General features: G+C 42.5%; 1 protein-coding gene across 7 annotated transcripts in view; it reads right to left on the bottom strand.

The window, feature by feature from the left end:
* rbks (ribokinase) overlaps nucleotides 1-16,376 on the bottom strand; it is a 36,468-nt gene that overhangs the window by 16,134 nt on the left and 3,958 nt on the right. For all 7 annotated transcript variants that reach the window (XR_015109714.1, XR_015109713.1, XM_086182190.1 and 4 more), the window contains exons 3-6: nucleotides 7,836-7,968; nucleotides 6,826-6,889; nucleotides 6,378-6,440; nucleotides 5,382-5,546 (exon numbers count right to left, since the gene is read on the bottom strand). Coding sequence is in view for 5 of the 7 variants with exons in the window: in XM_086182190.1 (XP_086038316.1) it covers nucleotides 5,382-5,546; nucleotides 6,378-6,440; nucleotides 6,826-6,889; nucleotides 7,836-7,968 (425 nt within the window). In the remaining 2 variants the exon portion in view is untranslated. The remainder of the gene's footprint in view (nucleotides 1-5,381; nucleotides 5,547-6,377; nucleotides 6,441-6,825; nucleotides 6,890-7,835; nucleotides 7,969-16,376) is intronic.

A 16,376-nucleotide genomic window follows, 5' to 3' on the forward strand; every position in this document is an offset into this window, starting at 1 on the left:
GCAGCTGCGTGGGTTTGCGCAGGGCTTTGGCCACCTGGCGCTTTGAGGTGGATGTTGGGTTCCTCGCGAGTAAAAGTGGAATTAATGTCTCCCTTTTTCCAGCACACACACACAGACACAGACACACACAGAGACACACACACACACACACACAATGTACTGCATGTATGGCAGCATGAGAAAAAAAAAAAAGAAGATCTTTCCGTCAACTGTCTTCTGTCAATTGCACTTCAGTTTCCATCACTTTGGCTTCCAAGACAAGTGTGAAATGTGTGTTTCAGTATTGCATACATTTGGATTCCTCCCTAGACTTTCCTCAGCCGTGTGGATCAGCCTCTCATCTTCGTTTTTGTAGTTCGAAAATGATTCTTCCCCCCAAAAAAAGTACTCACAAATAGATGTCTTGAGCTCACAGACTATTTTTGTCCCCTCCTGCTTTTCATATTAGTGACTCCAGAGTACAGAAAGAGCCAGCCACATATATGCTTACCTTGAAGCTAACAGTGATTGATGGCTAACAGCAGCAGAACTGTCTAAAATGTTTGTTCAGAACACATTTTCCTGTATAATCCACATTTTCTGAATCCAGCTGTATGCTAATGATGCTCAAACATCAGCAAAAAACAAACTATGACACTTGGAGTTTGTCGCCACAGTGAATGAGTGACCAGTTGGGGCATTCAGCTGAACCAACTTGCTAACGCTAGTTCACAGTAGCACAAAACCACAGTGTTAGCAGATAAATGAGCAGCTGGATAAAGAAGAAGTGGATTAAAGCAGGAGACACACTTGAAAGCTTATAAACATACAGTTTTGGGCAGTTTTGCTGTCCTCCGGCACCAGTCGCCATTAGCTTCAAGCTAAATATGGATGGCTGGCTTTGACTGCACTCCTGAGTGACATATAAGCAATACAAGAGGTAAAAAAACAACAACATGTATTTGTGAACTTGATTATCCTATTTGTGAGTCAGGATCTCTGTAACTTATCCTTACTCTTGAATTTCCTCCATCTTAAAATGTGCCACCATCTGTGTCTACATGATGCTTTCATCAGTGTGGAAGGTTGACTGTGACCCCAGCATATCCAGGTCAGTGTCAAATGGATCCAGCTTGAATTTAGAATTACTGTGATTTTAATATTTGAATTACTATGTCAGCTGTTCTTTGAGTCTGAAGAATGTTCTTTTCTGCAAACACGTAAAAGGAGCAGAGGCCAACTGCACATTCGGTTGTCAAAAGAACATTGAAGGGCTCTCGAGGATGAAAAAGATGACAACAAAAAAGTCATATTTGAGGGAATCTCAGCAAGCGCTCACCAGTAAGGTCAATTAAAAGATGGATGCCTCTTGCAGCTCCAAACTTTATGCCGCTGCAGTTAAAATGAAGAGATACCATACACATCACTGTTCTTACTGTGAGGGGAATGCATTTCATTGCACGCTTTCATTTGAGACGCACTGCTTAAATATGATGTTATTAACATTTTGACATCAGTGTCGGATGTCGCTGTCTTCACGACACAGCAGCAGGTGTTTTAAACCACAAGCACGCCAGAGTAAATAAAGCCTTTTTACTTATTGCTTTTCCTAAAAAAAAAACGTCTGCTTGCTTCGTCAGCAGCAGGATCAAACATTTCTGTAAGACATTAAGAGGGACAATTAGACAAATACACCCGCTGGAAGCAGCAATGGGCCTGGTGTACAGAGGTGTCACTTTCTTCTCTCATCACACAACTAATGGTCTCTGTCACTTCTCCTGCGTGCAGCACCGTTAATGCCGCCGATGAAGGATGGTTGGAAAACGAGCGCTGTGCTGCTCTCAATTTAAATTCATTTGGTTGAGAAAACAAACAAGCAGAATTCTTGGAGGGACATCAGAGAGGCAGCCATGAAGACACAGCTGGCTTTTCCCATTTCTGGATAGTTCTACGTCTTTAAATGTGGTGGGACGACACATCATGCAAAAGATGCAGCACAATGTGAGTCACATGACGGAATAAGACAAATGGAAGACTTAGGAGCAATAAACCATCAACAAAAAAGATTAAAATGTAGACATCTGGCAACTGGATTGTCAATAGATAATCTTGACTCTGGATTCAAACATCGACTTGAATCCCCAGTGAAAGGGATATCTCTGGTATCTGCCCAGTTTCGCTGAAGTCTCCTCCTCGCTCATCATCAACAATGAATGTGTGATTTATGTGCATTTCCAGATGTTCTGGAACTCAAGAAAAAATGTGTTTTTTTTTTACAATTCACAAAGTTTACGCCGTCCTCTGGGTCTAATATATCCAAATTCAAACATTGCAACGGATAATTTCCTGGTTGAATAGAAACATATACAGATGATGATGTCATGTCGCACCTCTGCTGAGTACACAAGACTAACAACAGACTATTTTACAAGTCTAGTCATTTCTTGACCTTCTAATATCGCATTTTATACCTAAAGTGTAACAATCATGAGCCTGATTCTGATGTTAATGAGTGAAACACCGGCCATGACTACTATGTTGATAGGATTATAAGTGAAAATATCACTGAGTCATGTGACAAGCTTACTCATCCTGTTGTCTTACTCAGACTACGGTCAATATTCATGTTAGTATTTGTAGCCATGGACAAAACCGAGGAGGGAGTCGAATGTTGTCTTCCTCGCTCTGCTCCTGTATCCGCCATCTGTGGCGTGACCACAGTGTTTGCGTCAAGCTTGTCATTTCAGTGTTGATGCTGCATGCATGGGCTCATGAAGTATACATGCAACTACGGATGGACACACAAGAACAGCTTGTTTGTAATCCTCATACATTGATGCACACTGGGATCTGCTGTGCTGCGGGGGGGGGGGGGGGGGGGGGGCAGAACTGCAGACGTCACATTGACCAGCACGTCTCAGGTTGCTCTAATTTTCTCTCCAGGTGTTAGTGAAACCACAAAAACCCACTCTAGCACATAAACAAACACACACAAACACACACAGCTGCTGGGACAGATGTGGTAATACTGGGATGCGCCCACACTGAGTCATGTCTGGCAGGAGTGTATTGTGTGTGTGTGTCATGACTCTGGGCTTTTTTGCTCTGAAGTTCAAAGTCTGGTCACAGATGTGCTGCAGCAAAGAATGCTGGGAGAAACAGTTCATAAGACATAAAACTACAGCTACAGGATTTAAGAGGAAAGGTGAAAACAAGATCAGAAGGAAACAGATGAAGATGGAGATTGCTCACACACTCTTCTATCCACACACACACACACACACACACACACACACACACACACACACACACACACACAAGAAATGAGTCATCAGCGAGTGTGTGAAAGGGTTTTAAGTGGCTCTAATTGCATGTGGTGAGAAATATAAAAGCGGCTTCTTGCGCAGACAAGGAGGAGGGGGGGTGAAGACGTAAGACGAAAGAGTATAACTACACAACTCCACCAATTTTCCCGTTCCTAGAATTCATTTCATGCCATTAATGTACACTATATAATATAATACAATACACATATACATGTATGCATGTTTTCTCTCCTATAGTAGATGCAAGGAGTACAATTTGTTATTAGTTTATCTTGGCAAGTTTTTCTGGAAGTTGGCATCGCCAGTATGGGATGTGATAGTGACATTTGTGTAATTTGAGCGACGCTTCACCCTGGCATCATTAAATCCTCACCAGCAAACCCATTAACACCCAGTCTCTCCAGAGAACTCCATTTACGCAATGCCGTGGTGCCGCAATGTCGAGGTGGCATCTTTGCCAAGCGTCAACGCTCGCCTTGCCTCTCCGCTGCCACATGCTGAGCCTAATCCCGTGGTATGGTTGATGCAGTGAGGAGGGGGCTGGAAGGAAAGAGGGTGGCGTACGGCGAGGCCATCTGGGTATCCCATCTGCAACACAGTTATGGCTGCGACTCTTTCATTCTGGCAGCCTGCAGCAAGCGATTACCAGTGACAGGTCCCGATGACAGAGGTGAGAGGCTCCCCTGACGTCTTAAATGACGCTGTAGGCTTCTAATAATAGGACACTGTTACCAGTAGCTCAGTAACCAGGTTATCAAAAAAAAAAAAGGTGGAAGGAGGAGGGGGCTCCATGTGGGACAACAAGGACCATGTTGAGTTTCGTGTACAATAACGGTGGGTGACGCAGAACTGAGGCAGCAAAGACTCCACAGTCATGAAAATACACTTCTCTCACTTGATGAGTACAGGAGGCCTTTCACTGTTGCAAGGTGAGTACAGAATAAAAGCAGGCACCTGACATCTTACAGACATGATAAATGGGCCTAAGATCTATAGCCTATGTTTTAAGATTGTAAATTCTGCTGCCACTGTGGACACAAATGGCCAAAGATCATTGTCTTAAAGTATGTATTACCTTTGGAGTTCTCACGAATAGATGTCTTGGGCTCATTTTTTGCCCTCCCGGATCGATTTTCTGTGACTCCAGAATGCAGAAAGAGCCAGCTACATATATTTAGCTTGAAGCTAATGGAGTGTGACGGCTAACAACAGCAACACTGCCCAAAAACCTTTACTTACTAACTCTCAAGTGCATCGTCCAGTATAAGCCACGTCTTCTTAATCCAGTTGTATGCTCAGTACACTTTGATTTCAGAGAAAACTTAAACCGCCGGCGCTCGATCAAAGTAGTGTTGAAATGGAACAGTTCTAGTTTTTGGATAAAGAAGACATGGACGTGATTGTTGGGGCAGTTAAGTTGTTGTTACCGTCAAAACTCTTCAGTAATTTAGGTTCCTTGCAGCACATGAAGTCAGATACCCTGTTTGTATTGTCTAGATTTCTCCTTCTACCATTTTGTGGCTGAACGGACACGGGCACATGACTCTATCCTGCCAGTCCGGTGCGGCACTGAGGATAGAAACATAGCACGTACATCATTTCACCGCTCTTTGTCTCTACAAACGATCAACTGATAAATGAATCCATCCAAACAAAATGGCACTTCCTAAATTCAAATTAATTAAAATGTGCCCCCAATAAATAAAATTCTCGTGGGTAAAGAAGAAGAAGCCACAGCTGCCACTGAAAATGTTGTATAAAAGATTTTAGCCAGACTGGCTAAGTGTCTTCCTCTGTAAGCTATATAAATATATTTTCCCCAAAATATATGTAAATACTCTTGTTTCCTCTCAAGCTGGTGGTTTATGCCTATTTACAGTGTCTTCCGTCTGCTCTCACTTTTGCCAGAGCTGCTTTTCATAGCTTCTTTAATATCTGTCATAAGAACCTGCCTGCTTCCCGTTCATTGCTCCTACTGTGCTCGTAGAACACATCACACAGTTGCATACACACAATGGCTAATAATTTACTTTGGTCCTCTCAATGACCTGCGATGAATGATGAACAGCCACTGACCTTTGCTCTCCCGAGCCATGCGAAGCGTCTGCAAAGATGTTTTCGGGCTGATCTCCAGCTGGCAAACCAGCACTTTTGCACGACTGATGGCTGGAAGAGCCTCTTGCAGCTCCTCGCTGCTTAGTAGCATGTTGGCGCCGGCTACGATCACGATGGCATTCTCACCTGACCGGGGGACACCGAGAGATTTGTGAGGACCTCTCCAGTCCATTACGAGGTTTAAATTGGCGCTGGGGACATAAAAGCTGTGATAAATCATTGTTGAGTTACTTTGGCAGCTGAATTGTCTTTCAAAAAAACCAACAACTGACGTTGGACTTTATTTAAATTAGAATCATAACTGACATTATCAAGCAGCCCAAGTCGTCCAGCAGACAGATCCTTGTCATGAATGAAAACAAATGAACTCTTGCATTTACGGACTTGTTGAAATGCCGTTTTATTGCGTCCACAAACTATTTCTCATTTAATTGTACATAAACACGTCTTTATCCTGTTGTACCATTATGTTCTCTGTTTTGACCGACGACAGCAAAACACTAACTGCATATTCATAGAGCTCGAAGGCTTATTATGAGCTAATCAGCACTGTCTGAGTGTACCACTTTTAGACACACTTGTGTCTACTTCAACACAATTATGATTAGCGGATGGAATACGGATGTACTTCATCATGTCTGAAAGCGTTTCCTGTCCATGTTAGAGGGTAGAAAAAGGATGCAGGGGGTCACACCCGCAGCTGAGTGCATTTCAGAATCGCAACAGACCAGAGAGTTTGCCGAATTCTCAACATAGTTTGGTGAACTCATGTGTTTGTCTCTTGTAGGTTTATGTAAATGTGTGTGAGTATATTTGCCGATTACAGTGTGTGTGTTTCTGTGTCTGCGAGAGAGAGAGAGAGAGAGAGAGAGAGAGAGAGCTAGCTGTGCATGCACAATAACATTTCAGCAAATGGAGGAGCTTTTAGGATCTCAGCATGGTGGCAAAAGCATTTACCTGCATCATTGACAATGATGGACGCAGCTCCTGTGGCAGCGTCGGAGGTCTGACCTACTAAGTCTGAGATAGAAAGGTGCAACACAGATTTTTGAAAGGATCCGTTATTTGTCATTCTAGAAAAAAAAAACAGTTTTATTTGCCTTTTCTTTCTTTGAACTTGTGCTTAAAACTTTCATCAAACGAAATGTCAGCATACTAATCACCCCTAATTGCTTGGATGTGTACTCAGTATAACTTGAAAAGACATTTCGCTTAAAGTCCTTTTTGTTTGGCAAGCACTTGATTCTTTCAAAAACAGTCAAATATTCCAGTATATCGAAAAGCCAAGAGAAAGAATCTACAGATTCAGACTAAAAATGCCTGCCCCTGATATGATCTCTGCTCCATGCAACATGAAAATGGAAACCAAATTTGGCATGTAATGCAAAAAACCCATTTATAATACCTGTGTGCACGCCATTGTCCTTGAAATTCTGGATATAATTGTCTCCAAAGAAGTCTTTACCAACCTAGAATAGACAGAAGGCAAAACGATTACAACAACAAGAGTGTCAAGCAGGGTCAGACTTGGTTAGCGGCAACTTTTGAAAAGTGGAATACTTAAACCTCAGTTGGGTTGGAATTTCGTGTGCCCTGCCAGCATACTGGCATCGTGCCGCTACGGAAAATGTGCAAAAACGAACACACAAAAGCCAACAAAAGCACACACGTGCAAACACACGACCAGCTGCGCCAAGCCTTGAAGACACGATTACCCCGCCTTTACGCCTCTTCAGGCCCACCTCGCTTCATTTTCTTTCCCTCCTTCCGCTCTTCCCCTGATCCGCACTGGGATGTCCACATCTGTAGATACTTTGGGTTGTGGAAGGGGTCCCCACCTTGCCCAGAGGCACCCACTTCGAATCCACGCTTTCCAAAAAATGTGCCAAAACTCGGGCACTTCGAGCTGTCTGTGATGGTGGGTTGGGCTGGTATTGGCTGCTTGGCCCCGTTCTCTTTGAAGAATGGCCTTCTGTCTTGGATGTTTTTGACAAGCCAGGGTGTCTATTTTTGGGTTCTCCCCATGCCCGGAGAGCTCCTCCCGCACTGGGTTGTTATCGATCGGGACTCTTTGTTCTGACAGAGGTGGGGCTTCGGTGCTTTAGTGCTTGGGTTGAGAGGCCACTCTCTGCTCACTGATTGGAGACTCGGGGTTGCATGGTGTGGGAATAGGCCTGTTTGAAGGCGCGCAAGTGTGGGTGGGCGTATGCATGCACTATGGTATTGATCAAGAGAAAATGAGACATGGAGAGTTGATGTGGTAAAATGACTGAAGTGTGAATGAAAGTTTTTGGGAGTTGCTAACTAGTTCTTGGACTACACACATGGAAGATCGGATCCACAGTGAACCAGAGACAAATACAGAACAGCTGCAGTGTCTATGGCTGTAATCTGAATTCTGGTGACATACAGTACCTTGGCAACCATTGCTGTTTTGGCCCCTAGTCTGGCAGCCTGGATGCACTGGTTGGCCCCCTTTCCCCCAAAGCCAATGAAGAACTTGTGACCGTGGATGGTTTCCCCAGCTTTTGGTAGCCTCGGTGCCTGGCTGAGGGTCAGAAAGGTAGGGAAGGAAACCTCATGGACTCACAAATGGAGTTTAAATACACTTGAATTAGCTTTATCTTATTAAGTCTTTCCACTCCTGTCAGCCTACAGATACAAATGTGAGAGTTTACTTCTCCAAAGGAAAGAGAGAGCACTGTAAGTAGGGAGGTGGGACAATTTGTCGACCGAATGACCGATTTCTATCGACAGTGGAAGCAGTAATCACAAATCTTTCCTTTTTTTGGTTTGACTTGCCAGGTGTGATCCTGGATCAGTGGCCTGCAAATCACTTCCAGTAAAGTGAGCTTTACTTCAAAATAAAAGCAGCAATGCTTTATTAAAATCACTGTTTTATCAGAGCTGGTGAGAGCTGAAAAATTAGGAAGTCAAGGTTAGCTTGCTGTTGCTAGCAAGGTTGGTTTTGAGTAATTCATGTTTCCATGTTACATACTACATACTGTATAGGCCCATTCTTTTCAGCACACAGACTCATCTGTAATCCCCTCTGACACATCAACAAGGAAAAACCTGCTACATTCACATCCCTAACGAATAAAGTCAAATGTCAGAATGTGAAGATAACCACTAAAGGACAAAATATTCCATTAACCAAAGCTAAGCTTGGAAATCAAGAGGTTTCTTTTGTCTTTTGGCCTTGTTTTTCCCCAGGAAAAAAAATCAACCAAATGCAACAATTGCAATAGACTAAAGGGAGCGTGAGAAACTTTTCCTCTGAGATGTTTTTTCTTCCTTTACCAAATATCGCATACTTACAAGCGTAAGAGTCACCACAAAAGCATCACGGACTCAGAAAGGACTTTGTCACGATAAAAGCGGTATTTGACCTGGACATTCAGTCGGCTTAGTGGCTCCAGATTTTTAAATGATGCAAAAAAAATAAATAAACAAAAACGCAAGAATGACTAAACTTGACACCAGTAACTCCTGACTCATCAGGACTGGGTTAAGTGGCGCCACTCCCCTAAGGTTGATATGCCACAGGTGGGCGCCCTCGGGAAGAGCAGTCTGTCCAATCACACAGCCGGAGTGGAAGGTGAGTAACACAGGGATGAGACGTCAGACGGCTCTGCCCTGAACGTCACAAAGCTGTGGTTTGGTCGCTGGCCAGGATTTGCGGATGGGAAGATGTTGTCATAAACTTGTTTTTCACCCAGTTGTTGCTCTTTTCCTTACACTTGTATGTGAGCGAGTGTGTTTGTTGCAGGTGTGCTGTTACAGTAAGTTCATTCAACCTCAGGATTTCCAGTAACTGATGGCAAACACTTGGGCTTGTTATAAATGCTGCTATGTTTGCATCAGCGTGTGAAAACAGTAAAATGCCCATAGCTATAACAGGATGTAGAGTCAGTGAGGCTGAAATGTGGTGAGAGGGAAGCGGAACAAAGGCCCGACACTTGCAAATACACGTACACACATACGACCTATTCTACTGCACCTCACATGTGTCGCAGCTGTGAGAGAAAAACATTGGTCCAATCTAGAAATCTGCTGAAACAACAAGAGGCTGTTTTTTTAAGAAAGTTCTGTTGGGTTCTCATTGGAACAATAATGCAGGAACACAAAATGCAGCGAACTGTATTTGCCATAAAACTTGTGAGAAGATGAAGCCAACGTCTCCGGACATAAACCTCTAAAGCTCAGAACTAAAAACATGGGTCCAATACTTCACAACGAGAGAGACCCCGATGACAGAACTCAAAGAAGAAATGTAATGTGACAACCAGTGAGCCTTGGGGGTTCTGTGCCTCTGGAGAACCCACCTAGAACTTTCCCACGTGTCAGTCTTGATGATCTAAGCAACTCGGCTGCTGCCTGTGGCTTCTGAACCAGCCTGTGGTCTCTGAGCTGAGTCGGTTGCCTCGAAAACAAACCAGAAACTCTTCCATAAGCTAAGTCACATTCAACATGTAGCATATATGCTAGGCTGGCAATTATTACATCAGCTGCTAACTGGTGCAGCGCATGAAAAATTCACTGCAACTGCAACAATAAGTACACGAGAAGTTTTAATGTTTTCAGAAGCAGTAGATCCAAGGGACTCGCTTTTACAAACCAGGGTATCTTGATTTTGGAGGAGGGTAAAACTTTTTGAAGGTTTGACATTTCTGGGTTCTCTTTCCTGCCGGGATCCAAAGAGAAACTTCACCCAAAAACTGGCTCAATATATGTGGCTGGCTCTTTCCGCATTCTGGAATCACAACAAAGGGGGGCTCACGGCAGAGATTTGAAAAGTGAACCAGTTTCATGATACTGGTGTTTTAGATATTTAACAAACTTCTGTCGTTATAGAGAGTCCTAGAAAATGGATGCCAATCCTCTGTGTGTACAAAGCCAGATTCAAAGCTCCAGTTATTTTAAAGACTGGAAGTTGTGTGAAAACAGCTAACTTGACTCTCTTCAAAGCAAATAGCAAATAGTTTCCAGAGAGACGCACACACACACACACACACACACACACACACACACACACACACACACACACGCGCGCGCGTCTATTGTTGTCTCTGATGAGACCAACAAACAAACAGGTGCTAAAAAGTGCAACCTAAGTGTGTTTTCTCCCACGGAACCGTAGCAGGTGTTCAGTGACGTGACGTGTTTGCTCTGAGGCTGCCACACATTTCCTTCTTCTCAGAGTCTCTTCAAGTCATTCCTCAGCTGTTAGTGAGCAACACGGGGAAGGAGACGTGGACAAAAACAAGTGCTGTTTCCACAGTTTAAACGAGAGCTGGTCTTTCCAGCTCCATGCACACGCATACACACACACACACACACGCACACGCATACACACACGCACACACACCCTCCCCGCGGTGAACTCTGAATGTTCGACTGTATTAATCAAAACAAACAGATGAGTGAGTTATCAGTGGGTGAGTTATTACAGGAAAACCAGTCCACATCTCCACATCATGTTCTGACTCAGACAGGTATGTCTGGCTCAATCCCAGTATGAGCCATTTGATACTGGGTATCTGCAGGCATCCAATCTGACACTTAACATTCCCGCATCAGCAAAAGATTTGTCATTTGATATTGAAACTGCTGCATGTTCGGCACACATTTTCAAGAGCCGCGAAATCCAAACACTGCAGGATCAAAAACCATTATTCTGATCATCTTAAATTAGGACACAAAGGAAAGATTATCTGGAGAATGTAGCAGAGAGACGCGGTGTGATGAGATGAGACAGGATCACTTTGTCGAGCCAGACGTTTCTCTTGTGTGCTGCAGCAACGCCGGGCAGCAGAAGCAAACAAGCCCAGGTGGATGCCATAAAGAAGAAAACATTTATCTAAATAAGGGATTTTGATTGACCTCATTTTGATAGATCCTTCAAACTTTCTGAAGTAGCATTCAGAACTTTGGGCATTTCTTTCTCTGAAGTCGCTTTTCAGGAATTGCGTTGCTGCAGCCACTCACACTTTTGTTCTCATCTTGTGTAACATTCCTAGTCTGCAAAGGTTTCTGATTCAAGAGGCAGAAAACCAGGACAAGGTGACCGGTCGAACAAAGACTGCAGCGTCTGGCTTGAAGTGGGCGTTTCTTTTTGTGTGGTCGAACCATTTTCTGGAGCCGCATGCACATTGTTATTATTCTCTCTATAATCATAGCTGGGGGATATAATAAACCACTTATCAGTCTATTCATTCTTTGAAATGGTAGCACTGACGTCAGCATCCCAACTTAGTAATTAAAAAAAACCAAAACCTTTGCAATTAGAAAGAGTGACCGGACACTCAGATTGTTATGGTGTAGACCCGGTTTATGATGAACCTCCTACTACTCTAGATTGTCCAGACGACCTGAAGACTGAGCACATGCCCGTCAAAATACATATACATATATATTCTATTTTTTTCATATATATATATATATATATATATATATATATATAATTCTATTTTTTCTTTATATAAATATATATATATAAAATTCTATTTTTTCTTTATATAAATATATATATATATATATATATATACACACACACACTCATTTATTTTGTGAAAAAGTGTATATTCTTTTTACTCAATGTCCACCAAATGATATTATTATTATTATTATTACTATTATTATTACTATTATTATTATTATTATTATTATTATTATTATTATTATTATCATTATTACTATTATTATATGGCCACTCCAGGACCAAGTCAGTACAAAAAAACCTTAACTTCATATTTGTCATTGTTTATGGAAGAAAAGTAATTTGCTTCATTTAAAAAAAAAATGTTGATAATATAAAAAGATCTAAAAAAAAAAAAAAACACTGTTAAGGAGATGTTGGGAAGTTTTCTATTGAAAAAAGCTAAAAAAAAAAAAAAAGGAGGAATACAGGAGATGTATTTCTGTTGTTGGGGTGAACGACACGACGACGCTCACGTTCAAGTGCGCACCTCCACATTAATTTTCAGAGTAAAGGCTGATGAGGCTACTTGTGAGAGTTGGGGGGTTCCCTCATTCTATTATCAGGGACTCCTACGCAGCTTATTTTATATAGGATTCATGAAAAAGACATAAGGCATAAACAAGTACATATAAGCAGCATGCTTCTGCCTGTTCCTGTCATCATATGTTAATTACTGTCACAGAAATATGAATTCATGTGTTAACGTAAAACAAGAAAGCTGCTGCAACTCAGTTGGGCTCAAGACTGAACAATCGATGAACAACAAGAACTCTCAGTGGGCAGATTCAGGGTCAGAACACTCCTCGAGGTCAAAGGTACATCTGAGGAGATGATTATCAAAACAGGTCTGAAGAAAGAAGGAGTTCCGCTCCTGAAAAGACTTTTCTGATCTCTGCCTTCCTCAGTTAAGAGTGGATCGTCATCATTCCTTTCCAGAACGAGCCAAGCAGAGATCCAGTGTGACTGCATTTTGCCATTTTAGTCTCTGAACAGAGGGCTTAACTTCAGTCTTAAATCGGAGTTCAACAACGTACACTCACCTGTACATATTATTACAATAAATACACTTGGGATGCACAATATCAGATATTTTTTGCTTAAGATTTGATACATCTGTAAATTAAAAAAAAGAGTTAATAATATTACGATCTTAATCTGCACACACTGAAAGAGTGTGAAGCCTGTCAGTTCCATCCACAACAGATGATGCAAGCCATCTTTACCAAGCGCTTCACAGACCCTTAAAAAGAGGAAAATCAATTCTAATATAAGACGTACCAACATGGAGCAACAGGGAAAAACAGAGCAAGTGAGAAACGTGTGAAGAAACATCGTGGAAAGATGGACCGAGAGGACGAATGACAGTGAAAGAGACTTCTAAAAAGGTTCGTCTCCGAGGGTGAGCCAGTCCAGAGACCAGCACATCTGACAGACCCAGGAAGCCGATTCCAAACAGTTGCAGATGAACTGAAAATGCACCTTCACTCTTTTAAAAGGCTTTTTCAAGACACACGAGTTGAATACGAGCCTGACTTCCTGACAGCCAGAGAGTTCACACTTGAGAACAGTTTGGATAAATGTGCAATTGCTGTGCTTTGATCGAATTAATCCTGTGCTCCAGAATTTAGGAGATCCTCTCAGTGAGCTAAAGCAGTAGGGGGCACTGTATGGCTTTGACAACAGGCCTGTGCTGCTCCTCTCTGCACCACATACACACCACAATTAATCACAACCTTTTACAACCAAACAACAAGCTGTATAATTGGAGCACAGTGTGTTCTAAAGCCAGACGGATGCATTTAAACTCAAAACCACAGAGACTTATGTTACACTTGTGTGTCTGTATGGCAATGCAGCAGAGAGAGTGAGCATGCGTGTGTGTGTGTGTGTGTGTGTGTGTGTGTGTGTGTGTGCGTGCACTGTCTGTCAGTCAACTGCAGCACCGCACAAACACTGGCTGCTCAAGACAACTGGATTTTTAACTTCAAAGCCATGCATATCACTTTGAAGGGCTGTGAATGTATTCCAACTACCCTCCCCTACCCGCATTCTGACCTCCATCCAAAAAGCCCCCCCCCCAACACACACACACACACACACACACACACACACACGTTCTAAAAACAGGCCATTTCCCGTTTGCTTATTAGAGTTTTAATTGACAACTCCTGCCCGTCAAAGCAGAGTCACTGCTTGAATTTCTAATGAGCAAAAGTAAACACATCTGTGGGTAGAAGCCATATGTTTTTGATAAGGTGGGACTTCTGGAGCAGTTTGAGCAACAATGTGACAACTTGAATTGTTAGTGTGCTCTTGAAAAAATGCCGTGAAGCGACTCGCCGCACCAGCAGCCGCAGCACAGATCGTTATCATTTAGTCCCGTTTTCACGCGCTGGCACCAAGGTGATAGTTCTTCTATTTCTTGGGTTCTGCACAAAAATGAAGTTTCACAGCTAAACTGACAGCAGTCATTAATGTTTCTGACTCTCCGAAAGACTCCTGACGTCATAGTGACTTCAGGAATCTGCTTGATTGTGTCATTCCACATGAGGGTTATCGTAAATGAGGGTGACGAATTGTTTTCAACCAAATCACTGTGATTGGTTGATGACTAACTCTTCGTGGGAAAGAATTCTATTAGGCTCAACACATATGAGGATGATGCAACGCTGACATTTCAGTAAGCAGTAATTATCACCTGCTCTCTTTGAAACTTCAAAAGTTGAAGTTTTAACAGCGGCGGTGACTTCTGCCGGATCGGTGATTTTATTTTCTGTAGCCGTTTATCAGCTCAGCAGCAGATGAAACCATTTATTCTTCTGGCTGTAAACGTAGAAATCGACGGGGCTTCAAAGATCAGAACCTGGCGTCCGCTCACTAAAAACTATCAGACCAAAATCTGTTTGACTGCTGATCTTCCCTATAACATTCTGGAGCTTTCAGTACAAGCACTGAAAATCCAGCAGCATTAGCTAAGTTTAGACCACTTCCTCTATTTCGCTGTAGACAGGACAGTCATTTTCAAGCCATGATGGAAAACACCCTTCAGACCATAGGCCATATTTTCCACAAGCTTGCATGTCAAAATAAAATCCCTGAAGGAAAATACAGGTCATTAATAATAAGGAGAAATATGTTTTAAGAAACAATTGTGGTTACGTAAAACTGCAGCTCCAAAATTATTTGGCAAATTTATCTCAGGTCACATCTTCAGCCTCTTTCACACCGCCGACTACAACCATGAATGTTGCTTCTTTATTGTTGTTTGTAAAATGTATGAACACAAAATGGCGGGCGCGGTGTCAGAAGTCACCATAGACAGATGTTTTAGCATTTGATGGCCCAAATAAATTCATGGAGGAACCAAGTGCGTGAGCAGCGCATCACTTGCGATCACAGATGTTAGTCTTTAAGAGTTGGCTACGTCTGCAACACTCGTGAGAAACGTTTTGAGAACTCCCCAACACGGCTTATCAGTTAGCACCCACCGCAAAGAATTACAGGAATCATCACCAGAGGAGTTTTGGAGGCCATGTCACTGCCTGACTCAGCTCGCAACAGTTACGGTAAATGCTAAACTGACGATCTGCCTAAAATATCCCTCATTCAGTCAGTCTGTCTGTCGGCCATCTTGTCCAGGTTCTATGGCCGTTGAATCAGCCTACAGTGACGCGTGAGTCACTGTCGATGAATCCCAAAAACCGTGATGATCATAACTTTCCTCCAGCAACAGTTGGTGGTCAGCAACTGCTGGTATATTTCCAGGAAATGTGATAAACCCAAATCATTTAGGCCCACATGGGCCTCCGTATGCAGTCCATCACTTCAAGTCTCCATTCCACACCTCAAAAGCAACTAAAAGTAGCGCAAAAACACAAAAGCATGATTACCATTCCCCTTTTCACTTGTCTCTGTTTTAAAATTGAATGCACGAAAATTTACACATCATTTTTTGGGGAGAAAAGCTCTAAACTAAGGGGATTGACTGCCGGAAGCACAGCTACCCGACAGTGCGTCTGTTATCGATACCGGCCAAGGTTTGCTCCAGCCTCTTCCTCTTTGCTCAACAGCAAATACATGGTTTATTGACGGCTAACTCACAAATTCACAGTGTTTACATACGTTTTTCAGGGATATATGAATACCATACAAGCTTGTTTTCATACAGAGAACAGCGACATCAGTAAATATCAGCAACTGGACCAGATTTGTTGCAACAACAGCAAAAATGTCATGAAGCCCTACAATAAGCACATTAAAAATGTGACATTTCAGTCAGTTGTACATATTTCATGTACTCCTAAATGCACTGCATCCAACAGGAAACCCATTGCAGCATCATTTCCATACTGGAGTCCATCCATCCATTTTCGATTGCTTATCCTGTCCACAGTCTTGACCCAAATTTAGAGAAACTCTGCTGTCATTCTTTTAACAAACATCGTAAAACAACCCTGAACATTTAGCCAACA

The sequence above is a fragment of the Aulostomus chinensis genome, chromosome 17 (genome assembly GCF_037954235.1).
Source record: "Aulostomus chinensis isolate RoL2024-O1b breed Wild chromosome 17, RoL_Achi_v1.0, whole genome shotgun sequence".
Lineage (NCBI taxonomy): Eukaryota > Metazoa > Chordata > Actinopteri > Syngnathiformes > Aulostomidae > Aulostomus > Aulostomus chinensis.